General features: G+C 40.9%; 3 protein-coding genes across 8 annotated transcripts in view; 2 read left to right on the forward strand and 1 right to left on the reverse strand.

The window, feature by feature from the left end:
- Positions 1-9567, forward strand: part of MRPL48 (mitochondrial ribosomal protein L48) — a 57664-nt gene extending 48097 nt beyond the window's left edge. The window contains exons 7-10 of one of the 2 annotated variants that reach the window (XR_013829325.1): positions 509-598; positions 1145-1414; positions 8087-8533; positions 9473-9567. Coding sequence is in view for 1 of the 2 variants with exons in the window: in XM_079928538.1 (XP_079784664.1) it covers positions 509-598; positions 1145-1219 (165 nt within the window). In the remaining variant the exon portion in view is untranslated. Of the gene's footprint in view, positions 1-508; positions 599-1144; positions 2245-8086; positions 8534-9472 lie in introns of those variants that run through there. The other variant, XM_079928538.1, reaches the window with a different exon arrangement.
- Positions 9032-12624, reverse strand: COA4 (cytochrome c oxidase assembly factor 4 homolog). Its single transcript, XM_079928540.1, has 2 exons — positions 12516-12624; positions 9032-10265 (listed from the first exon to the last, which is right to left on the reverse strand). The coding sequence occupies exon 2, from the start codon at positions 10251-10253 to the stop codon at positions 9999-10001; it is 255 nt and encodes an 84-aa protein (XP_079784666.1). The 5' UTR covers positions 10254-10265; positions 12516-12624; the 3' UTR covers positions 9032-9998.
- A 151-nt stretch (positions 12625-12775) lies between these two features.
- The window catches only part of PAAF1 (proteasomal ATPase associated factor 1), a 64832-nt gene continuing 51206 nt past the window's right edge, over positions 12776-26401 (forward strand). For all 5 annotated transcript variants that reach the window (XR_013829459.1, XR_013829460.1, XR_013829461.1 and 2 more), the window contains exons 1-4: positions 12776-12836; positions 14236-14276; positions 17202-17305; positions 21630-21719. Coding sequence is in view for 1 of the 5 variants with exons in the window: in XM_079929454.1 (XP_079785580.1) it covers positions 12790-12836; positions 14236-14276; positions 17202-17305; positions 21630-21719 (282 nt within the window). In the remaining 4 variants the exon portion in view is untranslated. The remainder of the gene's footprint in view (positions 12837-14235; positions 14277-17201; positions 17306-21629; positions 21720-26401) is intronic.

The raw sequence follows: 26401 nt of genomic DNA on the forward strand, positions 1-26401 counted from the left end.
CTTAAAAAAAATTCCACACTACTGCTGAATTCTCCCAATTTAGTCCTGTATTTCAAGACTCTAACCAGATGTTACCTCTTTTGGAAGCTTTTTCTGACCCTCCTGATTGTTAGGTAGGTGTTTCTCTTGTGGGTTCCCACAGCCCACTGCATGCCCTTCTACCACACATCTGATTTAACTCTGGATTCTCAGCACAGGGTCTGACAACAACAGGTCCCAGTCTATGTGGGTAAACCTGAGTTGATTCAGAAAGTCATCCTGGACTTGACCTCTTGATCCAGTTATGACATTCATTGCCTACAAGAGCAGATATTGGCCATGACCATCTTAGTAACCAGACAACTTGGCAGATCAGCAAGAGAAATCCTGGAAAGTCTGGGCTCCAAAAACAGCTCCTTCACCCAAAGGCCCTCTAGCTCTGCTGGAGCTGACATTTGAGCCCTTGCCATGTCTGCCCAATCACCTAGGTTTCAGTGCCTCTCTTAGAGCATCTTCTTTCCTTTTGCAGATCAGCGGTTTGAGTGCTACATTTGCAGAGATTTTCTTGGAAATAATTCAAAGCAATCTTCCTGAAGGAGTCAAACTGTCAGTGAAGGAGGTATGTGCTAATATGAGAAGAGGCCTGCTGGTGGGCTCAAAATATGGAATAGAAAATCTGAACTGGCTGGCTTTAGAAACAAAGACATATGAATAATTTAGCCCAGATAAAAATAATAAGGAAAGGTGTGCAGGCTGCTTTACCGTGATCATTTTTCTGGCTTTCCCAGTGCATCAGGGATGATGCTCTATAGACCATGGAAATTGAACTCCATCACAGCATCCTGATATTAGGCGTGAGCCCATTACACCCACAAATTCCCTCCCTTGAGGCAGTTGTATAGCAGAAAGAACATGATTTACGATCCCATACAGTGTAATTAAACCGAACACAAATAGGGAAGTATACTTAAGGCAGGGAGAAAGTCCAATTCAACTTTGAATCCTTGATACCTAATATAAGTCTGGTACATAGTAGCTACTCAGTAAAAGTTAGTTGAATCTAAATCATTTTCTGCAGAGCTGGCTGATGGATCCTTTTCTGATGCTGGGCATATTTGAGTAACTCTGTAGTAATTCCCTCTTATCTTCTTTTTCTTCTCCTCAGCACACTGAAGAAGACTTCAAAGGAAGGTTCAAAGCTCGGCCAGAACTGGAAGAACTGCTAGCCAAGTTGAACTAGCTCACTGTAGACCCTTTCATGCCAGCACTGGTGACACTGAGTGGCAATGGAAAGAGCTTCCTGGGTGGCCAAAGTTAAGAAGGAGACCCTGACCCTCAATATCATAAGTACACATCTCCACAGCCAGGAGTGCCTCCTCTCCTCTGTGAAGGAGTGCTTGCCGACTGTCACCACTTTCCTTTGAGCCAACCCTAGGTATCTTCCATCTAATAAAAATCTGCTAATGATGGATGTGTGTGTATGTGAGAAGTCAGTCCATCCTGTCGAGTATATTTAACTAAGGGATTCAATTTCTCTTTGCCTGGTGCTTTAGCACGTAAGCATGTCCCCCTTCAGTATTTCTCCAATTAGAGTGAACTCATCCTTTAAATCAACCTGGCATGGAGTCCCTTTAGTGAAGCAGACAATCATAAGTAAACTCTCTGTGGATAGGAGGCATAGGGAGGGAGATTTTGTATATGAAAAAACCCTCCAGATAGGATCAGAGTCTGTCCATAAGTGAAAAAAAAGTACTTTGTGGGGTAGTGAGTGACCTGTCATAAGTATGCAGGTGGATGTTACATAACTACAAATTAGGGTTGCCTGGAAGGAGTTTAAGCAAAGAATTAAAGGTTGATCTTGGTCACGTGTCAGAAAACTACTACTTGTGAGCCAAATACCAACAACTGCCTATTTGCATTTTTTTTTTTTTTTTTTTTGCGGTACGCGGGCCTCTCACTGTTGTGGCCTCTCCCGTTGCGGAGCACAGGATCCGGATGCGCAGGCTCAGCGGCCATGGCTCACGAGCCTAGCCGCTCCGTGGCATGTGGGATCTTCCCAGACTGGGGCACAAGCCCGTGTCCCCTGCATCAGCAGGCGGACTCTCAACCACTGCGCCACCAGGGAAGAGCCTGCCTATTTGCTTTTTAAAAATAATTTATTGAGGCGAAATTCACATGTCACTAAACGAACCATTTTAAAGTGAATAATTCAGTGGTATTTAATGCATTTGCAGTGTTGTGCAACCTCTATCCAGTTCCAAAACCCCATTGCCTGTTTTTGTAAATAAAGGCTTATTGGAATAGAGCCCTGCTTATTCATTTACACACTCTCTGTGGCTGCTTTTATGCTACAATGGCAGAGTTGAGTAGCTGTGACAGAGACTGTTATGCAAAAACATTTTTACATGGTCCTTTATAAAAATAGTTTGTCAAACCATGATCCAAGTCACTGGTTCTCAAGCATACATTAGAATCACCTGCAAGGCTTTTTTAAAAATTTATTTATTTATTTATTTATGGCTGTGTTGGGTCTTCGTTGCTGCGCAGGCTTTCTCTGGTTGTGCTGAGTGGGGACTACTCTTCATTGTGGTGCGCAGGCTTCTCATTGCGGTGGCTTCTCTTGTTGCGGAGCATGGGCTCTAGGTGCACGGGTTTCACTAGCTGTGGCACGTGGGCTTCAGTAGTTACGGCTTGCAGGCGTTAGAGAGCAGGCTCAGTAGTTGTGGCACACGGGCTCAGTTGCTCCGTGGCATGTGGGATCTTCCCAGACCAGGGCTGGAACCCATGTCCCCTGCATTGGCAGGCGGATTCTTTTTTTTTTTTTTTTTTGCGGTATGCGGGCCTCTCACTGTTGTGGCCTCTCCAGTTGCGGAGCACAGGTTCCAGACGCACAGGCTCAGCGGCCATGGCGCATGGGCCCAGCCGCTCCGCGGCATGTGGTATCTTCCCAGACCGGGGCACGAACCCGTGTCCCTTGCATCGGCAGGCGGACTCTCAACCACTGCGCCAACAGGGAAACCCCAGGCGGATTCTTAACCGCTGTGCCACCAGGGAAGCCCCTGCACGGCTTTTTAAAACACAACTTACTAGGCTCCATCCCCAGATTTTCTGACTTAGGAGATCTTGAGCAAGGGTGATGCTGCTGCTGGTCCAGAGTTACCTCTTTCAGAACCACTAGTCTAAGTTGACCTCTAATGTTTTTCCTATTCTGAGCATTAGTGCATTCCTACTTTTGTACAGAATAGCTATAATTTATTGAGCTAGACCCTATGCTAGTACTACATTAGCTCTAATCCTCACACCAGTTTTTTAGGGTGTATATATGAGTGTGTGTGGTATCTGAGTGTGAGTGTATCACACTCAAATTTATTGAGCCCTAATTTGCTATGTACTTTATACAGATTATCCTTGAGATTGATGGTATTATCTCAGTCTTACAGGTGGAGAAACTGAGGTTTGGAGAGATGAAGCGACTTCCTAGGGTCACACAGTTATTAAGTGGCAGACCCTGTCCCCCCCTACTTTTCTGGGATACCCATGCATAGAGGTCTGTGGGACCTTAGAGCATTCTTAGCATTGTGTGTACTTTTCTGAAACTCATCAGTTTCAGTCCTGAAGTTATTTTGTTTTTTTTCGAGTTGGTTTCCAAAAGCAACAAGAGGAAACTCAGATTTCCTCTCAAGGTGTAACACTAAGGGAGGGCTGTCAAGATAGCAGGTGCCTTCAATTAAAATGCTTTTCTGAATTCAAATTGAAAGCTCAGCAGGCCAGGACTTACAAGTGAACCCCACTGGGAGTGTGGGCAGAATTTGCCAGGTGAGGACTGATATTTTGGTTGCAGAATTGCTCATTGCTGAGTCTCCTTTAGGGAAGATGAAAGAGCAGCAGCTAATGGATGAGTGTAAAGTTGGAGGATGTGTAGTGACTTGATAAAAAGGTGAATAAACGCATGTATACACACAGATACACGCTGCCTCCATATCATGTGGGCAATGTCATGTGGACCCCATTTAGGAGTCTGGAATACAGTGGTATTTTCCAGTTGCCCACATTTCCTTGTTATTAATTTGTGAAAGCAAGATGTAAGGTTTCATAAATTGACAAGATATTAGAGCTAAGTGACCTTGGAACCCAGCCAGCCTAAAGCAAGTGCAGGTTAGGGGCCCAGGAAGGGCAGTGCTTTACTCAAGGTGACAGGGCACCTCGTTGGCAGAGCTGGGAGCAGGATTCAGATCTCTTGATTCCCAGTGCATCACTTTCCATTACATCACTGAGGGATGAGTCAGGCTTATCTCTTAAACTGGAGGCTGCTGGGTTCTGTCACCTTGGAGCTCTTGTGTCACTGACCTAGTTGATTTATCCTCTGACCAGAGCCAAAGGGCTTTTGTTGCTCATGATTAGTCTGAGCTGAAACAAATGGAAATTGCTCATAATGCCTTATCCTGGTAAGAGGAACAGATATTCTGATTGCTAGAACCTCAGAGTTACAAAACAATTATAAGCTTCATTTGATTTTCCAGAGGGAAATGAACTTCCCTAGGATCACATGGCAGTGAAATCAAATGGAATGCAAATCTCTGGGCTCTAGGTTGAAAATACCGTCCCCTCCCTTCCTGAGACCACCTACAATATTATAAAGAAAAGAGGCAGACAAACCTGAGCTATTCCTAATTTCTACATTTATTAGTTTTGAGGCCTCGGGTGAGTTATTTTAACCTCATTAAGCCTCAGTTTTCTGATCTGTAAAGTGAGGATAATCCCTTGTAGGAGCTTGAGATGGAGATGATGAACACAATGGGCAAGCATGTGCTCAGTAAATGTTAGATTGCCTTCCCATCTAAACTTCACTATACAGTTTTTTTAAAAAAAGTTTATTTATTTAGGCTGTGTCGGGTCTTACTTGCAGCACACGGGATCTTCCTTGCAGCATGTGGGATCTTTGGTCGTGGTGTGCGGGCTTCTCTCTAGTTGTGGTGCACAGGTTCCAGGGCATGCAGACTTTAGAGCACGCAGGCTTAGTTGCCCTGTGGCATGTGGGATCTTAGTTCCCCAACCAGGGATAGAACCCGCGTCCCCTGCATTTGAAGGTGGATTCTTAATCACTAGACCACCAGCGAAGTCCCTCACTATACTTTTGTAAAAGATTATTTTTTCATTGAGGTATAATTTATCTATAGTGAAACACACAGATCTTAAGTGTATATTTGATCAGTTTTGAAAATGCAGTCACCTATGAAACCTACACTTATATCAAGTTAAAGAACATTTCTATCTCCCCAGAAAGTTCCCCTACATTCTTTCATAGTCATTCTTCCCAGAAACAACCACTAATCTTATTCCTATTGCCATAGGTTTCACCTATCTAGAACAATGTATAAATATCATAGAGTTATAACCTTTTGTGTCTGACTTCATTCACTTACCCTGATGTCTTACCCACATTGTTGCATGTAGCCATAGTTCATTCCTTCAGCATACTTTTAGTTTTTAACCCAGTTAGGGTTAAATTATGCCTCGTACCGCTGCAAAAACATGAGAGCTAGGCAAGAGAGAAGAAAAGGAAGGTCAATGGATTAGGAATCAGGGTAGCTGGGTTCTAGTTTTGGCTCTATCAATGCATAACCTTTGAAATAATCTGTTTTGATCTTCATTTTACAGATGACTTAACTGGCCCAGGAGGGAAAGAAACTTGTCCAAGGTCACTCACAGGGATAGCTGCAGGTCACTCGATTCCTGGTTGAGTACACATTACTGAGATTTTTAGAAATGGATTTTTATGTGGGTCAGTAACTTTCAAGAAGGACCAAATGTCCAGGTTAAATGGGCAGTTTTCCTAGTGAAGGCCAGTGGATTTCTCAGCTTGTTAGTCCCTTTCTTCTGGCTGGGGATGCCTTGTTCCTCCACCATCGAGCCTAAAAATTGCCAGCTGTGGATTCTGAAAGAGTATTTTTTAGTTGGAGAGAAAGAGATGGAATCTGGATATTCTGGCCATTCAGACAATGTAGCAACACTCAGAGACCCCAGTCCCCACTGTTCTAGGATGTAAAGTATATTTAGGGAAGGAAAGCTCTCTGAGCATGCATTGGGTTATGTCTGGAACTAGACCTGCTGACAAGGCACTACAGACAGAAGCAGCCAATGTGTCTTGTGCTTGTTTAATCTGTACTTTAATCTTCGTGCCATTTTTGTCTTCAAATGTCTGATCTCCCTGGAGAATCTGAAATGATTCATTTAGTTCTTATACTCCCCCTGGAATAACTTTTATTCTCAGACATTTCAGTTTTAGAGAATCAGCTCCATGTTTAGACAGAATAGCCAGGCTCTGAAAGATGTCCAGGCTCTGAGGAATGACAACTCTTCAGAAGATAACTGCTAGAGAAGGAAAGAATCCCTCCTGCGTCCTCTGCCTGTTTTAAGTCCCTGCTGGAGCAGAGCACGGAGCCCTAGCATTCCATACAGTGGAAAAGTATATAAGGTTTCAACTTGGACTTCCTCCAGTTCTCCTCGGATTTCTAAAGTCAGCAGCCCAGGATTTGGTCTGGCAACTTTACCTGAGGGGGGAAGAGTGGGAGGAGTATCTCATTACTCATCTAGTAAAACACTTTACAGTGCACCTTTGTACTGAGCACTGGCCATATCTCCAGCCAAGGAACTTGCAGGGAAGAGCCAAATCATGAGTCTGCCCTAGGCCTAGCCAACGGTGGCACCCAGCCAACAGATCTCTCCACTCATCCCTGGCACCAGGCCTCTCTGCAGAGGTAGATGTAGAGTGTATAGGGATAGGCATGGACCACCCTAAACTCCAGGTCCATGGCTGTGGGCTACAGAGCCGAGAGACTAAAAAACCATACTAATCTAGAACACTGTGGGGAACACCGTACTAGGCACTGGATGCTTGTGAGAGAGAACAGAGCTGAGAATAGCATAGGCTTTAGAACATACACTTGGAGTCTGATGCCCAATCTGTCCTTTATTTCCTCCTCTGTAAAGGAGAGTTAGTAGTGTTATGAGGATTAAATGAGATAATGTAACTCAGGACAGTGACTAGCACACAACAATAATAACAGCTAACATTTAGTGAATGCTTACTATGTGCCAGATGCTATTTCTAAGCTCTTTACCAATATTGACTCATTCTTTCGGCAACCCTGTGAAGAAGATCTACACTTATTAGCTTTGATGCCTTTGAGCAAGGTATTATAACTGCATTTTTACAGAAGAAAAAACAGATCCTGAGATGTTACGTAGTTTGCCCAAAACCACATGGCTAGTAAGTGGCATAGTGGAATTTGAAAGCAGCATATCATAGGGATTGAGAGCACAGACTCTGGAACCAGATAGCCTGAGTTAAATGCTTCATACATATTAGTTATAGTAGTTCAATAAATACAACTTTTATTACCAGGTATTTATATATTACCTCTCATTTAATTATTTTAGTGTGCCTATTAAATAGGAATTATCCCCATTTATTGATACTTGAGGAAACAGGCTTGGGTGGCAATAGAGCCCTCTTTGCCCAAACACATTTTGTGACCGTCCCAGTGTTAGCTTCCTGTCAACTGGAGTCCTTCCAATCCTGCTCCCTCCACTTAGCTGGTTTGAAAGCCATTCCTCCTGCTGAGGTCCTTCCACCCTTTCCCTTTGCTAGAATACCCTGCCCCCATGACCTATTATTTCTATTTTAATTATACAAATTAATATATAGGTACATTTGTGTTGTAACATATTTGAATATATAAGAATACAGTCCTCACTGATGGAACTTCACACTATGACCACTTATTCACTATTATAAACAATGCTGCAATGAACATAATAGATGTTTAAGCGGATTCCTAAAAGAGGAATTGCTGTTTAAATATTTAAAACATTTGTAGATCTCACCAAATTGCCCTGAAAAGCTTTACTAATTTATGATCCCTTCAATAGTGTGAATGTGTCTGTTTCTCTCCATCCCCACCAACACTGGTCATTATAAATACTTTTAATTTTTGTCAACAGGCTCATCTAATAGTACTTTTGTTTCTTTTGTTTTGTTTTGTTTTGTTTTGGTTTTTTTTTGCGGTACTCGGGCCTCTCACTATTGTGGCCTCTCCCGTTGCAGAGCACAGGCTCCAGACGCGCAGGCTCAGCGGCCATGGCTCACAGGCCCAGCTGCTCCGCGGCATGTGGGATCTTCCCGGACCGGGGCACGGACCTGCGTCCCCTGCATCGGCAGGCGGACTCTCAACCACTGCGCCACCAGGGAAGCCCTACTTTTGTTTTTAAGATCTGTATTTCTCTGATTATAAGTGATGTAGAATATATTTACATTTTCCTATGTTTTGGGGGCATATTTAACTTTGTTCACTTTTCAGTTGGGCTATTTGCTTTTTCTTACTGATTTCTAGTTTTTTGTTTGTTTGTTTGTTTGTTTTGCCGCACCATGCGGCATGCAGGATCTTAGTTCCCCGACCAGGGATCAAACCCGTGCCCCCTGCAACGGAAGCAGTGTCTTAACCACTGGACCACCAGAGAAATCCCTCTAGGGACTTTTTATTTGTTGCAGATGGTAATCCTTTCTGCTATATATGTTACAAATATGTAGTGTCTACTTCATCTTTAATGGTGTCAACTCAACTACCTCCCTTCTCTTTGAGATTCTTGCTGACAGCTGCAGTCCACACTGCTACCTCTGATGACCCACAGCATTGGGTACACATGGCCCAACAGAGATTCACTCATCCTTTTATATATATATATATATACACACACACACAATCATCCCCTTCTGCCTGAAATTGGATTTTATTGTTCTTTGAACTCACATTCCTCATATCTTCTCCCCTTCTCTCTTTCTCTCCTTCCCGAATACCAACACAAAGGCTCAAAGTAGTTTTAAGGCCTACTATATTTCAGACTTGTGCTTTTTATATATATATATATATATATATATATATATATGCTTAAGAAATGTTACTGATGATGATGAGAGCATATGCCCCTTTGCATTCCAGTTCTATAGCAGGGGTCACCCACCCAACTCCCTTCCCACTCCCAAATGTCAGACAGAAATAGACTGGGTAATGCAGTTCCATGGAAGAAAAATGAAAAGTGGTGGCAACTGTTGTGAACTGGAAAACACATCCACCTAAAAGAGAAATTGTTAATTCAGCTCCAGCAAATTGTTAAGTAAGAATATAAGCTCCATGTTGACAGCTTCTCCACTTTTCAAAAGCTGAAAATCTGTATGTTTAATGTACTTTTGAAATGTCAAGCCAACATTGTGTGTTTTTTTGTTTGGGAACATGTTGAGGTCAGACTCTTTATCTGTTAATGCAACAGAGTCTGGCATATGAGAGGCACTCAGTATTTGTTTTCCCATTTGCCTTCTTCCTTCCATTAGACTGACTGAAACATCCAGAACAACTGATGAAAGAGAAAGTCATTTACATCATTGTCAGGAATTAATTAGTTGCTCTAGTGTTGTTTTGTTTCTCTCTTAAACCAGACTAAAGCAACATAAAGGCAGAGATCATATTTTCATCATATCAATTTCCTACACAGTGCCTGGCATATGAGAAGGTCTCAGAAAAACCTGATATTTTTGAACCAATGCCTGAATAAATGAAGAACTGACTAGGTAACCAATTTACCTTTAGATTGTAAATTTACTTTAAAATTAAATGTCCATGTAATCAGCACAGTACTTGGCACACTGACCCAAGATGTAGCGTAGGAGAGCATCCCTTAACCCATTTCTTTGTTTTACATGGCAAATACTGGTCAATATTTAATATCGGTGACATAAGATGGGTGAGGATGTGTGGGATCTCAACATGACAATATGACTGCTCTTTATGGCAGCCATGTCCAAACCCATGGCTGCCTGGCTCTCAACCCCAGGCCCAAATACTATCCCCAAGTCTTACACTTCTTGGCCCACACTTCCACTGTGGAAGGATTTCTTTCTCCCATGATCTCTCTGGGTGCTAGTTTCTGCAGGGCCATCCTCTGGGGACAGGTGGTGTGGGCTCTCAGCGGTGGGCACTGCTTTGCTCTTTCTTCCTCTGCAGCTCCTCCCGTCGCCTTGCCTGCTGTTCACTCATGCAGTCCCTAAAGGCCTGCACCTGTGGCTGGCACTGTCGCCAGTCCTGGTACTGGGCCATGCACTCCTGCACTGCATAGTGGGAAGCAGCACAGCCAGAGCGGGAGATCAGCTGGTCCAGTGGGTCCTCTTCTTCATCTTCTTTCTTCACCTGTCGGGACCAGGTATGGCCTTGAGCTGACATCTTTAGGAGTCTCTAGAACATCAACGGAGGCAAGGTTAGAGTAGAGACATGATTATATATGACACTTTCCTCTGTTGTAAATAACATTGACCACCGCACTGTTATAGCCTATTGAAGCATATGTCTCCCCTTGAAGGTTGTAAGCTATTTGAGGACAGATACTGGGCCTGATTCACCTTGGTACCCCTAGCACTAGGCCTGGCAGAGAACAGGCCTGCAAAATGGTCTGAACTGAACAGAATGAGATAAAGTATATGAGAATGCTTAGCACAGCACTAATAAGCTTGAATGGATTCTACAAATGGAATCTGAATTAAGTGAAATGTTTCCTTTCTGGAGAAGCTATGTTCTTTTCTCCAATTAGCCTTATTCTATGGCTGGAGAAGAACAAAGTTTACCACTTGGGAGAGTATCCAGATATGTGTAGAGTTTGACATATGAGAGAATGGAGAGAGTTGTGTGGCTGTAACATAGAGCATACAGGGTCCAGGGCAAGAAATGAGTCTGTGAGGTGTGAGAGTATTTAACATGAGGTGTATCTGCCCAGACTGCCTTCCTACAATCATCTGCTTCAGAACACCCAGCACAAGGTAGCATACAGAAGGAACTTAAGAAAGGTTTGAAGATAAATGACCTCAGCCTTTGTACAAATTTTACCATGACAGACTGTAAATGAGCTAAAACTACTTAATGCTTTTCCTGGGTCTCTGATTCATTCAACAAATGATCACTGAGTACCTATCATGTACCAAGCACTATGCTAGATTTGAAGATACAGGAGTGACCTAGACAGACACATTTTCTGCCTTCACAGAGTTTACAATTTAGATAAGTAAATAGGCTGTTTACTTGTGTACAGTGTGTACAGACAGCTAAGATTGGGAACACAGTGGAGGAATACCTAATCCAGACAAGGGCAGGAACAGGCAGGGAAGGCTTCTCGGAGAAAGTGATTTCTAAACTGAGGCTTAAAGGATGAAAAGGAGTAAGCCAGAGATGTAAAGAATATTCCTGATCAATGGAACAGCAAGGTGGGGGTTTGAGACAGAATTTGACATGGGAGGAACTGAAAGTTCTACATGACTGGAGAACAGAGTATGAGAACAGGAAAATTAATGAAATTGATGAGTTGAGAAAGTATCTGATCATAGGAAGGCCTCATATTAAGGCATCCAGAGGGTAATGGGGAAGTCACAAGAAGGATTTAAGAACTCTATAGACCTACACAAAACTCATTTGCTTTAGAGGCAGTATAACCTAAGGGAGGAGGGGGAAACTGGGCTTTGAAAATAGACTTGGATTGGAAACTTAGCTTTGTCACTGACTCACTGGGTGACTTTGAGCAAAGCACTTCATAATCTCTCTTGAAAAATAGAGATCAAATCTACCTCACAGGATTGTTGAAGACTAAATAAGATAATGCATGTAAGGAGCCTGGCACGTCCAAAGAGTTGGATAAGTAATAGCTCCTATGTTTTTCTCTTCCTAAATACACTGTGAGCTCTTTAAAGACAAGGGGAGGGACTTCCCTGGCGGTCCAGTGGTTAAGACTTTGCCTACCAATGCAGGGGGTGTGGGTTTGATCCCTGGTCCAGGAGCTAAGATCCCACATGCCTAGTGGCCAAAAAACTAAAACAGAAAACAGAAACAATACTGTAACAAATTCAATAAAGACTTTAAAAATGGTCCACATCAAAAAAAAAAAATCTAATAAATAAATAAATAAAGACAAGGGCAAACCTCTTGGAACAGTGCGGTGGAAAGAACAGTGCCTTGGATCCTAAGCCAAGAAATCTGGGTTCGAATACTTTACTCACTTTACTATGCACACACTTTAGCGTGCAATCTTTTTTAGTTTCCTTCTTAAGGTACTATTTAACTCTTAGAATTACTGTAAGGATTAATATCCTAATAAGTCACAAGTTAGTGCATGGACTACAACAGGACTCAAGTAAATGCTGCCGTATTCTTTCCCCACTACAACCTAGCTTCAGTCTTCCCTAGAATAAAAAAAGGAAGACCCTCGCTCAGAGATCAAGACAGGATAAATGGTCGGTAGCTGGTTCGCGGAAACCGGCCGGGCAAAGGAAGGCACGGAAAGGACGGGAAAGCAGAGAAACCCAGGTGGCTAAGTCACCTATGGCTCCTCTGGCTCCTCTCCCACCTTCAGAAGAGGACGCATGCGCGTGCGCGCCCGCTTGGCACACCCCCAGTTGTGCCAGCTAGGCTTCACGGCGCAAGATCGCGGCACACAGTGCTCACCGAACACGCGGACAAGAGGACCCGAACGCGCGCTCCTGCACAGCCGCGTCGGTTTTGCAGGCACTTGGAACTCTTCCGATACTCCTGTCAGGAACCAGCCTCCTGTAGGAAGCGCGGGCGCACAAAGGGGCGGGGAGGGGAAGAGGATCCACCGCGCATTTTCATTGGTGGCCTCTCGGTGTAGATCCCGCCCTTCGTTCTCGACGCAGTGCCTAAGCGCGGACCCACTTCCGTGAAAGAGCGGAAGACGCGGGCTGGTGGAGGCGGGATCAAGATGGCGGTTCCTTTGAGGATTCAGAGCGACTGGGCCCAGGCTCTCAGGTGAATCTAGGTCCAGAACCGGGACGGAAGAGGCGGGTAGCGGATGTTGTCTTTACGTTAAGGAGAGACATGCCCGATCCAAGATATCCGTAGGGGTTACCTCATCAATTGTTGAGGGAACCCTGGGTCTATAAAATGAAGTCTGAAACCCACATGATCATTGTTTTTCGTTCTCGCAAGAGCTGGGCTGAGGCCGAGGAAACACATATGCGCCGTGTGATTTCAGAGACAGAATAGAATCAATGAGTTGGAGAAAGACAGAAAAACTGGGAGGCAGGAAGACTTTTGGCCAAGTAGTCATGGTCATTTAGCAAATATTTATTGGTCCTCAGTTATTTGCAAAAGTCCCAGTACTCTCCACCACCACATTGTCTTTGACTGTGTGATGGAGTCTTTGTATGCTCCTCGACCCCTAGTGGTATATTAGTCATATTGTACAGTTCTTTTCAGGAAACAGTGTAACGCCTACCATGTCCAGTCTCTGACCTAGATAGATGCTCGGCGGAGTTCAGATGTGTACTCTAAAGTTAAGGGGTGGTTCCTGCCCTCCAAAAGGAAACAGCTTAATTGGAATGCACAGCAAACCATTCATTTATTTAACATATATTAATCATATACTGTGCAAGTTATTATGCTAGGCACTAGAATGAGTACAGCAGTGCCATGAATGGCAACTATTATACTAATACGTTTTTAAAATTGAAACAGTGGTGACGATGAATAAAACATAGTCTCCTGCATTTAAGAAACTTACAGTTTTCTAAGTGGGCTGAAATAAAATACACATTGCTTACTACAACACAATGTGTAAAAGGAAGACCAGTGACATTTATTGAGGGCCACACCAAGTGCCTTTGAGAGAATGCAAGACCAGAATCAAGAAGTAACTTTGACCAAGATTGTGCAACTAATAAGTATTTCATGAAATGTGTTTTTTTTTTTTTTTTTTTTTTTTGCGGTACGCAGGCCTCTCACTGTTGTGCCCTCTCCCGTTGCGGAGCACAGGCTCCCGACGCGCAGGCTCAGCGGCCATGGCTCACGGGCCCGGCCCAGCCGCTCCGCGGCATGTGAGATCTTCCCAGACCGGGGCATGAACCCGTGTCCCCTGCATCGGTAGGCGGACTCTCAACCACTGTGCCACCAGGGAAGCCCCTTCATGAAATGTTTGATGAAATACTTGAGCTTCATTTAACCAGCAGATCTATTCATTAAACACTTAATCCACAAATATTTCTTCAACAAATAAACAAAATTTGTCTGTGCCTGGATGAGATGTTAGACTAGATCATGTCTAAGTGCTGTGGCCAAACTAGAAATTATATGATCTTTCTCCCTTGCATCAGTACCATCCTTTTTTGACATTGAGTGAGCCTAATTAGGTTTTTGTCTCTCTTCATAGGAAGGACGAAGGGGAGGCCTGGCTGAGCTGTCACCCCCCAGGTAATGTCCTTAAATCTATATGCCTTCTCTTTAGAGAAAGAGGATTTACTACCCCTAGGAGAGAGCTTCCTTTCTCTTAGCCCAAAGTTCTTGCATAGTGCTAAGAGTCTTCAAATGTTCTTGACCACTCTGCTGTAATGATTCTGCAACTCCATTCTAGGGGAAGACCTTCAGATTGGTTTTCCATTTGGAAGCCACAGACTTATTCATGGAGACATTGCTGATGCTTCTTAATCAGTCTCTTAGCCATATATTATTGTATTCTAAGCAGTTCTATAGCTTCAGTTGTGACCTTCCTGATTATGATTCCTAGATCTATAGCTCTAGTTCTGACCTCTCTTCAGTTTCAAGCAGACATTGAGTAGTTGTCTGCTATGCATTTCTGCTTAAAGCTCTCACTGTCATCTTGAGTTTATCAAATCCAAAACCTGAAGCTGAGCACTTCTGTTGTCAAACAGGTTCTCCTTGATTTTCTCAGTTCTTAAGTTACCACCATTCTAGGCATCAGAGTAAAACACCTGGTCACCTCACCCTGCCATTTATCATTCCCAAGGTTTATAAATTTTCCTTTGTTTTACTGATTATTTGTCATTTCAGAGACCTTTGATATCTTTTTATAATAAGATATTTTATTTCTATGAGAACTAGAGTTTTAAACAGAATTTTCTTTTGAGGAAATTGATGCTGCATCGAAGAAGACAGGGTAGCTAGAAGGTTTACAAATCAAGGGTTTTTGTTTTATTTTTAAAGATGGGAACTAATTGGAGAGCAATTAAAATATAGGTTGTAGGTAGAGAAGAGAAGGACTAAAGGAAAAACCATTGTCTTAGAGGAGAGAGAAGGAGATTGAATTAAGTCTAAAAGCCTAAAATGAAAGAAGGTGAGGGTAAGTGTAGATGTAGATAAATGCAAATACATGAATATGGAAATGTGAGAGTATCTTATAGCCTCAGTTTTCTTTGTGATGTTGGAGGTAGGGTCAGCTTTTTCTTCGAAATAAAATATGCGCTATCTATGTTCTAGATGCTTTACATGCATTATTTCTGTTCTTCACAACCGTATCAGGTAGGTACTATTAGCATTCTAATTTTTTTTAGATAATAGCTGTATTGAAATATAATTCACATATGATAAGGTTTATCTTTTTAAAGTGTACGATGCCATGGATTTTAGTATATTCATAGAGTTGTATGTCTTCACCATTAATTCCATATGTTTTCATCACCCCCAAAAGAAACCCTGTGCTCTTTAGCAGTCACTCCACATTTTGCCCTCCTCCTAGCTCCTAGCAACCACTAATTGACTTTCTGTCTCTATGGATTTGCCTGTTCTGGACACTTCATATAAATAGAATCATAATATGTGGCCTTTTATGTCTTTCATTTAACATAACATTTTCAAGGTTCACCCATTTTGTAGCATTCATTTGTTTTTGCGGCCAAGTAATGTTCTGTTGTAAGGATATATCACATTTTTTTGTCCATTCATCAGTTGATGGACATTTGAATTGTTTCCAATTTTTGGCTGTTATGAAGGAAGAAGTTTTTGATGGCAGGCTAGGTGTTATAAGAATTGGCTGCTCTGGGGAACAAAAGGGGCAAAAGGACTGCAAAACTGTGCAGAGTTTGGAAACTGGTAAATTGTAGTGGTGCCAGTCTGCACAGTTGTGTCCTTTTCTGTATCTGCACTCAGCAGCCTACATGTAGAAATGTAGAAGGTGAGTAGTTGGATCATTCACACTTTTGTTATATAGACAAAATACTGAGACTGAGATCATTTCAGAGACTTTACAAATGTAGAGAGGTCATTGAGGGTGATGACGGGATTGGTTGAAATAATGTACCAAAAGGGCTAAACTTCATAGGATGGTTGGTGAAGTCAGGAGGGAATCATGAAATGTGACAAAAAGCAGAGTTCACTCAATCCTATTTTTGTGGCATCTTTCTGAACTAGAATTTCATGCCATTTCTCTGCAAAACCTACTTCACTAGATCTTCTCTAGTCCATACTTCTACCCTAGATTGTGAGTTACTCCATTAGTATCTTTCAACTACCAAACTGGTATATTAATTGATGCCTCCTTCCCCCTTGTTCTTTGTGACTTTTTCTTGTTCTTGACACACCCCTCCCTGACTTGGGGTTTCCTTTCCCTTATCTTTGGCCTAGTCCTATCTTTTTTCAAGATCCTACTTAAGTCCCACCCTCTCTAAGAAGCTCTCCCGCTCTGCATGAATCCATGATGGTTTTTACTTCCCTCTTACTCCTAGAATTTCAGTTTGGTGCAAGTTACTTAACTGAATAATTTGTAGCACCTTGCTAGTTTCTGAGCTCAAGGAATTCACAGTCTGGTGGGGAGGCCAGAAATGTAAACAGCATGTTATGGGCTGTTGCAGAAGTGTATGTATAAAGTGCAGAAGAAGAATAGAATGTTTTTAACTCCATCCTACCATCTACATATGTTTATGTGTAGGATAATATCTTATTTAGCCCATATCACTGCAAAAGCAGTGTCCTACTTAAGCAAATTTTCCAGTTATTGAAGCTTAACTCTTTACTCTGTATTATGTGTATATACTGTGGATAAATGCATATGTTCATGTTCATCTTCACCTTTCGTCCTGGTAGAATTCCATTTCACAGCCAGTAAAACTGAGGTTGAGATTACTCTAGTAGTTTTCTCTACAAATACTATATTGTATCTCAAAATCTTTGTTCCTGGCTTTTAGCCCTTGAATATATTTCTTCCAAATTAGGTTTGCCTAGACTAGTGCTCTTTCTACTTCACCTCACTTTTAACACAAGTGCCTGCTTTTCTTTCATGAGCCAATTTCCTCGCATTTATACAGATGCCTGAATTGGGTCTTCAAGGAGAAAAATGTTTAATTCTTCTTATTTTTTTGAGACATGATTTTTTGTGCTATATAGGGAAACCAACTTTGTATGGCAGCCTGACTTGTCAAGGAATTGGCCTTGATGGCATCCCAGAGGTTACAGCTTCGGAAGGATTTATTGTGAATGAAATAAACAAGGTAGGTTTTTATGTCTTCTAGGTAGCACTGTGTCCAAAACTATGGTAGTACCTATATACGTACTTTAAAGATTTATACTGTTATCTGCGTATCAGTATCGTCTCCATTTCATTTGTATAATAATCATAGCTTTTACTGCCTTTGAATGTCAAGAGTTTTCTTTTTCTTTTATATATACATATGCTTTTAGATGCAAACTTCCTCTTACTTCCCTTATACCAGTGCTGTCCAATAGATGAATGTGAGCCACATATGTAATTTTTTTTTATTGAAGTATAGTTGATTTACAGTGTTTCAGGTGTACAGCAAAGTGATTCAGTTATGTATGTACATATTTATTTTCTTTTTCATATTCCTTTCCATTATAAGTTATTACAAGATATTGAATATAGTTCCGTGTGCTATTAGGTCCTTGTTTATCTATTTTATATATAGTAGTGTGTATCCACATGTGTAATTTAAAATTTTCTAGTAGCCACCTAAAAAAGGTAAAAAGAAACAGGTGAAATTAATTTTAATAATGTATTTTATTTAACCCAGTATATCTAAAGTATTATTTTAACCTGTAATTAATATAAAAAATTTACAGATAGTTTTTTTTTTATTAAGTCTTTGAGATCCTCTATATTTTACACTTAGAGCACATCTCAATTCAGACTCTAATTTTTTTTAATATAAAATTTATTTATTTATTTTTGGCTGTGTTGGGTCTTCGTTGCCATGCACAGGCTTTCTCTGGTTGCGGCAAGCAGGGGCTACTCTTCATTGTGGTGTGCGGGTTTCTCATTGCGGTGGCTTCTCTTGTTGCAGAGCACGGGCTCTAGGTGCGCGGGCTTCAGTAGTTGTGGCACGCGGGCTCAGTAGGTGTGGCTCGTGGGCTCTAGAGCGCAGGCCCAGTAGTTGTGGTGCATGGGCTGAGTTGCTCCGCAGCATGTTGGATCTTCCCAGACCAGGGCTTGAACCCATGTCCCCTGCATTGGCAGGCGGATTCTTAACCACTGTGCCACGAGGGAACTCCCAGACTGTAAATTTTTATTGGAAATACTTGATATGTATTTAGGTTTTAAAAAATTTACAGTTGAAAACAGATTCACATATCTAAGTAGTTCCAAATGTACTTAAAAAGTTTTCCAGTAACTGAATCAAGTATGTTTTTAAACTAAACTTTAAATAAAATTAAAAATTCATTTACTCATTTGCATTAGCCACATTTTAAGTGCTCAGTAGCTTTATGTGGCTAGTACCCACCATATTGTACAGCGTAGTTTTATAACGTGTCTGGGCACACCTTGGTGAAGACCTGTATTAGTAGTACTTAATTGTTTTTCTCATTGGTCTTTGAGGTGAGTAGGTGGCCATGTAAGTTGCAGAACTCATGATCTGACTTTCCTTCCTCTTTCTTTTTTTTAAAAAATTAATTATTTATTTTATTTTTATTTATTTTTGGCTGCGTTGGGTCTTCGTTGCTGCGCGCGGGCTTTCTCTAGTTGCAGAGAGCGGGGGCTACTCTCTGTTGCAGTGTGCAGGCTTCTCATAGTGGTGGCCTCTCTTGTTGCGGAGCACAGGGCTCTAGGCATGCAGGCTTCAGTAGTTGTGGCTCATGGGCTCTAGAACGCAGGCTCAGTAGTTGTGGCACATGGGCTTAGTTGCTCCGTGGCATGTGGGATCTTCCTGGACCAGGGCTTGCACCCATGTCCCCTGCACTGGCAGGCGGATTCTTAACCACTGCGCCACCAGGGAAGCCCTCCTTCCTCTTTCTGATGGCAGCAGTCAGTGTGCTCTGGTGAGATGATTCCCAAAGGGTGAAACGGCCTTTTTTGCTGTGTGTATAATTAAGCTTTTTTAGTTGTAAAATATTTCAGGTGTACTGACAAGAGTAGAGAATACTTTGTTTTTTACATAAGATCTTTAGCAGATGTTCATTCATTACCCTCTGTGCAAAATAATAAGCTACATGTTATTATATATTTTATATTTGTTTTTCATGAACAGTATTGTAGAAAGTGCCAGAAGATCTGAGTCCAAGTCTTGGTTACTGTGACACTTACTAGCAATATGGTTTTGGACAAATAACTTAGTTACCTGAGCCTCAGTTTCCTCATCTATAAAACAGAGACAGTATTCTAACTCATAGGCTGATTAGTGGGGAGTGAAATTGCATATGAAAGAAACTAAGATATTAAAAGTGAGTTATTGTTAATCATAACAATCCTGTGGGATTGGCATTTTAAATTTACATTTTGCAGATAAGCAAACAGATTCAGAGAGGTTAATTAACCCCTAATAATCAAAGCTAGTTAGACTATGTCAGAATTAAAACCCAGTTCTATTAACTTCAAGTATGACACCACCTTGCAAGCCTACATTTTTTCCAGGTGTTTGCCAGTATCCATCCACAGCCTGGGCACTGACTTCCTTTCTTCCCTTTGTACTCAGGCTGTGATACAAACCTTACCTTTTCCAATATCATTACTAATTTCTGCAGTGTACTTGCTAAGTCAGACAGTAAATGCTTATGGTTGAACGTTCATTTGTTTCCTAACTGCCATGAGTCACTTTGCTGTTTGGTGTTGCTACAGTGTTCTATTATACAGATCTGTCATTATGCTTAAAAACCTAACTTGGAAAGATAAAAAGTTTGACTTTTAATTTTATCTTAATGTGAAATATTCACACTTCCCCCTCACACTGAATTTTGTCTGTTTTGATATCTCCTGCAGCTTTTCTTTAATATCTTTTCATTAACAGCATGATTCTCTACTGCTGGAAGGTAACAACTTTTATCTTCCTTCATAGTCTGTTTACGGTTAAAGGGTGATTTGCAGGATCGATACGCAGGAGAAAACCACTGATTCTTGAAATCTTTTACGTAATTAGCCCCAAAGAAATAGTCTTCTGAGAGCAAACACAGTTCTTACAGAGGCTCGAACACTAAGCTTTCAGAGCTCCTCATATCCTTGCTTGGTATGAATATTTAGCCAGGAAAGTTTAGCTGACACTTTAGTTTCGGGTACAGGAGACAATTCCAAATCCGGGTCAGCTCTCTTGCAGCTGTATGGGCTTTGTCATGTGGTTAGAAACAAAAACTCATTTAATGAAAGGCCTGCAGGCAGCCAGGCATAGATACACTGGCTAAGAAAGTACTGTTTGTATAGATAATCTAATTCTCTTTTTAAAGGAGAAGACCTGTAATAAGAATATATTGATTTTCAGTGATGAGAATAACTTTGAAACTGTTCTTTCTAATGAACTATGAGGACTGTGCTTGTTGTACATAGATTAGCCTTATAAAGAGGTTCAGAAAATCTTGATTATTGAAGGCATTTTCATTGTCCAGCAGAATTTCCAGAAACTTTCAAGTACTACTGCAGAAGAGATAACAGGTTAGGGACCATCTGGTGAGAGCAGCTCCTCAGCTCTGTGTAGGAGATATACACTTAGGGGATGGTGTTAGTATTCTGCAAATTACAGTAAGGGATTGTTGTACTGCAAGAATCCTTGAGGCGATGTTTACCAAGCCTTTTATACCTCTGCCTTGAAACACCAACATACTTACCCTAAATGGTTGCAGTCTGCCTTCAGCAAGTCATGTCACTTGAATCTAACATCTGGTTCTAGGTGTAATTTACTACTACGTCACTAGTGTTATCTTGCTATGGTAGCTGAAATATATGTGATAATGACTAGTCAAAACATGTGGGAAATCATAAGACAGCTATTTGGTGATGAGCAGTCTATGAACATGTATAGTCAGTTTAAGTCCTAGTTGGGAATGAGCACCACAAGCCTGACCAGGGCCTACACATTGTGTGACTGTACTGTAATTTACTTTACCTACTTTCTTACTCTGGTAACTATACATGTCAGTAGTCTAACATTTTTTCTGAAAGTTCTTTTATAGGCAGCAAGTTTACTTTTAGACTAGTCTTTTCAGCCCTAGGCCCGGGAGCTGGTGCTGTTTTTTCACAACTCTTGGTACTGTTCCTTGCCACACTGCTGACTGAGAGTACTGGTATTAGATTTTCTTATGAAAATTAATGTTCTCGTGTTTGTCATTTGTATCTTATTGTTGGTTTGTCTTCTATGGAACAGTTTTCTTCAACATAAAAGCATAATGGCTCAGCAGTACCAAATTACATTGTAGCCCTCTGCAGTAAGAGGACTGCTGATCTGTAGGGGAGTGATAGTGTCTTGGGGTGGGGAAGGAGGATTAGGGTACACTTAAAAGGTAAGAGTGTTCTTTCGTCCTAATATTTTCTTTAAGAAGCTTTAATTCCATTGGAGTAGCTTTACTGATGGATTTCATTTTTCCTTCTCTGTTTAGAAAAGCATTCATATTTCATGTCCAAAGGAAAATGCATCTTCGAAGTTTTTGGCACCATATACTACTTTTTCCAGAATTCATACAAAGAGTGTAAGTATTCTGATAAAATGAGGAGAAAATATAATAACATGTTAATTTTTCATGCTTGTCTAGTGCTATAAACATATTCATAATTAATGTGTTTTTCATTTACTTTGCATTATAAGATGATACAGCTGATAAAGCATGATAGGTTTGGCAAAACTGGTACTTGGGTCCACTTAGAATAAATATACAAATCCACTCACTGGTAATCTCAAATAAAGGAATTGTATGAAATTTCCTTATATATGTTTTACCAGAGCTACTTACCACCTTTTGGATAATGATGATAGTAGTTGATGTTTGAGTAATTTGCCACTGCTCATATTTCTGTCCCTTTGCCTAACGGAAGGGGCATTTTCTCAAAATTCCAAGTACAGCATATTGAGGGATAATTTTCAAAGGTCTTTGTGATAAAGCCCTTTCTACTACCATAAGCTTTTTAGAAGCAGAAATGAGAAATAGGTGAATAAACTGATCGTATTAAAGCCTACTGCTTCTTAGTGTTTGGTACATTTTCAAAAATAGCTGTTTTTATCCTTATTGCAAAACAAATATATATTTAGTGATGAAAATTTAGGAAATGTAAAAGTGAAAATCACTCATTTCTATAATCTAAAGATAACTATTGTAAGCTTTTGTTATGTAACACTTAATAATAATCATAGTAATCTTGCCATTTGCAGCAACATAGGTGGACTTGGAAGGCATTATGCTAAGTGAAATAAGTCAGAGAAAGACAAATACTGTATGATGTCATTTATATGTGGAATCTGAAAAATAAACTAGTGAACATAACAAAAACAGACTCACAGATATAGAGAATAAAGTAGTGGTTACCAGTGTGGGGGGGGAAATAAGGAGGGGCAAAATAGGGGTAGGGGATTAAGAGGTACAAACTGTTATGTATAAAATAAATAAGGTACAAGGATATATTGTACAACACAGGTAATATAGCCAATATTTTATAATAACTATAAATGGAATATAACCTTTAAAAAATTGTGAATCACTATTTTGTACACCTGTAACTTATATAATATTGTATATTAATGTATCTTGATTTTAAAAAGTTAAAAAATAATAATCATAGTAGTAATAGCTGACATTTATTGATCACCTGCTATGTGCCAGCACATGGTAAGCTTTACATATCATTATTTTACCTGATCCAGTCTTTTTTCTTTAAATATTTTACCACAACAGGTTTTTACAGTACATGTTGTTTTATAAGTTACTTTTTAATTCTTTTTTTTTTTTTTTTTTTTCTGTACGCGGGCCTCTCACTGTTGTGGCCTCTCCCGTTGCGGAGCACAGGCTCCGGACGCGCAGGCTCAGCGGCCATGGCTCACGGGCTCAGCCGCTCCGCGGCATGTGGGATCTTCCCGGACCGGGGCACGAACCCGTGTTCCCTGCATTGGCAGGCCGACTCTCAACCACTGCGCCACCAAGGAAGCCCTGTAGGAAGATTTTTAATCACAGTCTCAATTTCAGTGCTTGTGATTGGTCTGTTTATATTTTCTCTTTCTTCCTGGTTCAGTCTCAGAAGGTTGTGCTTTTCTAAGAATTTGTCCATTTCTTCCAGGTTGTCCATTTTATTGGCATAGTTGCTTGTAGTAGTCTCTCATGATCCTTTGTACTTCTGCAGTGTCAGTTGTTACTTCTCTTCTCCTTTTTTCATTTCTAATTGTATTGATTTGAGTCTTCCCCCTTTTTTTCTTGATGAGTCTGGCTAATGGTTTATGAATTTTGTTTATCTTCTCAAAGAACCAGCTTTTAGTTTTATTGATCTTTGCTATTGTTTCCTTCATTTCTTTTTCATTTCTTTCTGATCTGATCTTTATGATTTCTTTCCTTCTGCTAACTTTGGAGGTTTTTTATTCTTCTTTCTCTAATTGCTTTAGGTGTAAGCTTAGGCTGTTTATTTGAGATGTTTCTTGTTTCTTGAGGCAGGATTGTATTGCTATAAAATTCCATCTTAAGAACTGCTTTTGCTGCATCCCATAGGTTTTGGGTCGTCATGTTTTCATTGTCATTTGTCTCTAGGTATTTTTTGATTTCCTCTTTGATTTCTTCAGTCATCTCTTGGTTATTAAGTAGTGTATTGTTTAGCCTCCATGTGTTTGTATTTTTTACAGATTTTTTTCCTGTAATTGATATCTAGTCTCATAGCGTTGCAGTCAGAAAAGATACTTGATACGATTTCAATTTTCTTAAATTTACCAAGGCTTGATTTGTGACCCAAGATATGATCTATCCTGGAGAATGTTCCATGAGCACTTGAGAAAAATGTGTATTCTGTTGTTTTTGGATAGAATGTCCTATAAATATCAATTAAGTCCATCTTGTTTAGTGTATCATTTAAAGCTTGTGTTTCCTTATTTATTTTCATTTCGGATGATCTGTCCATTGGTGAAAGTGGGATGTTAAAGTCCCATGCTATGATTGTGTTACTGTCGATTTCCCCTTTTATGGCTGTTAGCATTTGCCTTATGTATTGAGGTGCTCCTATGTTGGGTGCATAAATATTTACAATTGTTATATCTTCTTCTTGGACTGATCCCTTCATCATTGTGTAGTGTCCTTCTTTGTCTCTTGTAATAGTCTTTAACGTCATTTTGTCTGATATGAGAATTGCTACTCCAGCTTTCTTCTGATTTCCATTTGCATGGGATATCTTTTTCCATCCCCTCACTTTCAGGCTGTATGTGTCCCTAGGTCTGAAGTGGGTCTCTTGTAGACAGCATGTATACAGGTCTTGTTTTTGTATCTATTCAGCCAGTCTGTCTTTTGGTTGGAGCATTTAATCCATTTACATTTAAGGTAGATATCAATATGTATGTTCCTATTACTATTTTCTTAATTGTTTTGGGTTTGTTATTGTAGGTCTTTTCCTTCTCTTGTGTTTCCTGCCTAGAGAAGTTCCTTTAGCATTTGTTGTAAAGCTGGTTTGGTGGTGCTGAATTCTCTTAGCCTTTGCTTGTCTCTAAAGGTTTTAATTTCTCTGTCGAATCTGAATGAGATCCTTGCTGGGTAGAGTAATCTTGGTTGTAGGTCTTTCCCTTTCATCACTTTAAACATGTCCTGCCACTCCCTTCTGGCTTGCAGAGTTTCTGCTGAAAGATCAGCTGTTCACCTTATGGGTATTCCCTTGTATGTTATTTGTTGTTTTTCCCTTGCTCCTTTTAATATTTTTTCTTTGTATTTAATTTTTGATAGTTGAGTTAATATGTGTCTTGGCATGTTTCTCCTTGGATTTATCCTGTATGGGACTCTCTGCACTTCCTGGACCTGATTGACTATTTCCTTTCCCATATTAGGGAAGTTTTCAACTATAATCTCTTCAAATATTTTCTCAGTCCCTTTCTTTTTCTCTTCTTCTTCTGAGACCCCTGTAATTTGAATGTTGGTGCGTTTAATGTTGTCCCAGAGGTCTCTCAGACTGTCCTCAATTCTTTTCATTTTTCTTTATTTTGCTCTGCAGTAGTTATTTCCACTATTTTATCTTCCAGGTCACTTATCCGTTCTTCTGCTTCAGTTATTCTGCTGTTGATTCCTTCTAGAGAATTTTTTTTAATTTATTTATTTTACTTATTTTTATTTTTTGACTGTGTTGGCTCTTTGTTGCTGCTCGCGGCTTTCTCTAGTTGTGTCAAGTGGGGGCTACTCTTCATTGTGGTGCACTGGCTTCTCATTGTGGTGGCTTCTCTTGTTGCAGAGCACGGGCTCTAGGTGTGTGGGCTTCAGTAGTTGTGGCTTGCAGGCTTCAGTAGTTGTGATTCGTGAGCTATAGAGCACAGACTCAGTAGTTGTGGCACATGGACTTGGTAGCTCCATGGCATGTGGGATCTTCTCCGGACCAGGGCTTGAACCGATGTCCCCTGCATTGGCAGGCAGATTCTTAACCACTGCGCCCCCAGGGAAGCCCCCTTCTAGAGAATTTTTTATTTCATTTATTGTGTTGTTCATCATTGTTTGTTTGCTCTGTAGTTCTTCTAGGTCCTTGTTAAACATTTCTTGTATTTTCTCCATTCTATTTCCAAGATTTTGGATCATCTTTACTATCATTACTCTGAATTCTTTTTCAGGTAGACTGCCTATTTCCTTTTCATTTGTTTGGTCTGGTGGATTTTTACCTTGCTCCTTCATCTGCTGTGCGTTCCTCTGTCTTCTCATTTTGCTTAACTTACTGTGTTTGGGGTCTCCTTTTCACAGGCTGCATGTTCGTAGTTCCCGTTGATTTTGGTGTCTGCCCCCAGTGGCTAAGGTTGGTTCAGTGGATTGTGTAGGCTTCCTGGTGGAGGGGACTGGTGCCTGTGTTCTGGTGGAAGAGGCTAGATCTTGTCTTTCTGGTGGGCAAGACCGTATCCGGTGGTGTGTTTTAGGGTGCCTGTGGCCTTATTCTGATTATAGGCAGCCTCTCTGCTAATGGGTGGGGTTGTGTTCTTGTCTTGCTAGTTGTTTGGCATAGGGTGTCTAGCACTGTAGCTTGCTGTTCGTTGAGTGGAGCTGGGTCTTAGCATTGAGATGGAGGTCTCTGGGAGAGCTTTCGCCATTTGATATTATGTGGAGCTGGGAGGTCTCTGGTTGACCAATGTCCTGAACTCAGCTCTCCCACCTCAGAGGTACAGGCCTGACACCTGGCCGGAGCACCAAAACCCTATCAGCCACATGGCTTAGAAGAAAAGGAA

This window comes from Stenella coeruleoalba (assembly GCF_951394435.1).
Source record: "Stenella coeruleoalba genome assembly, chromosome: 8".
Lineage (NCBI taxonomy): Eukaryota > Metazoa > Chordata > Mammalia > Artiodactyla > Delphinidae > Stenella > Stenella coeruleoalba.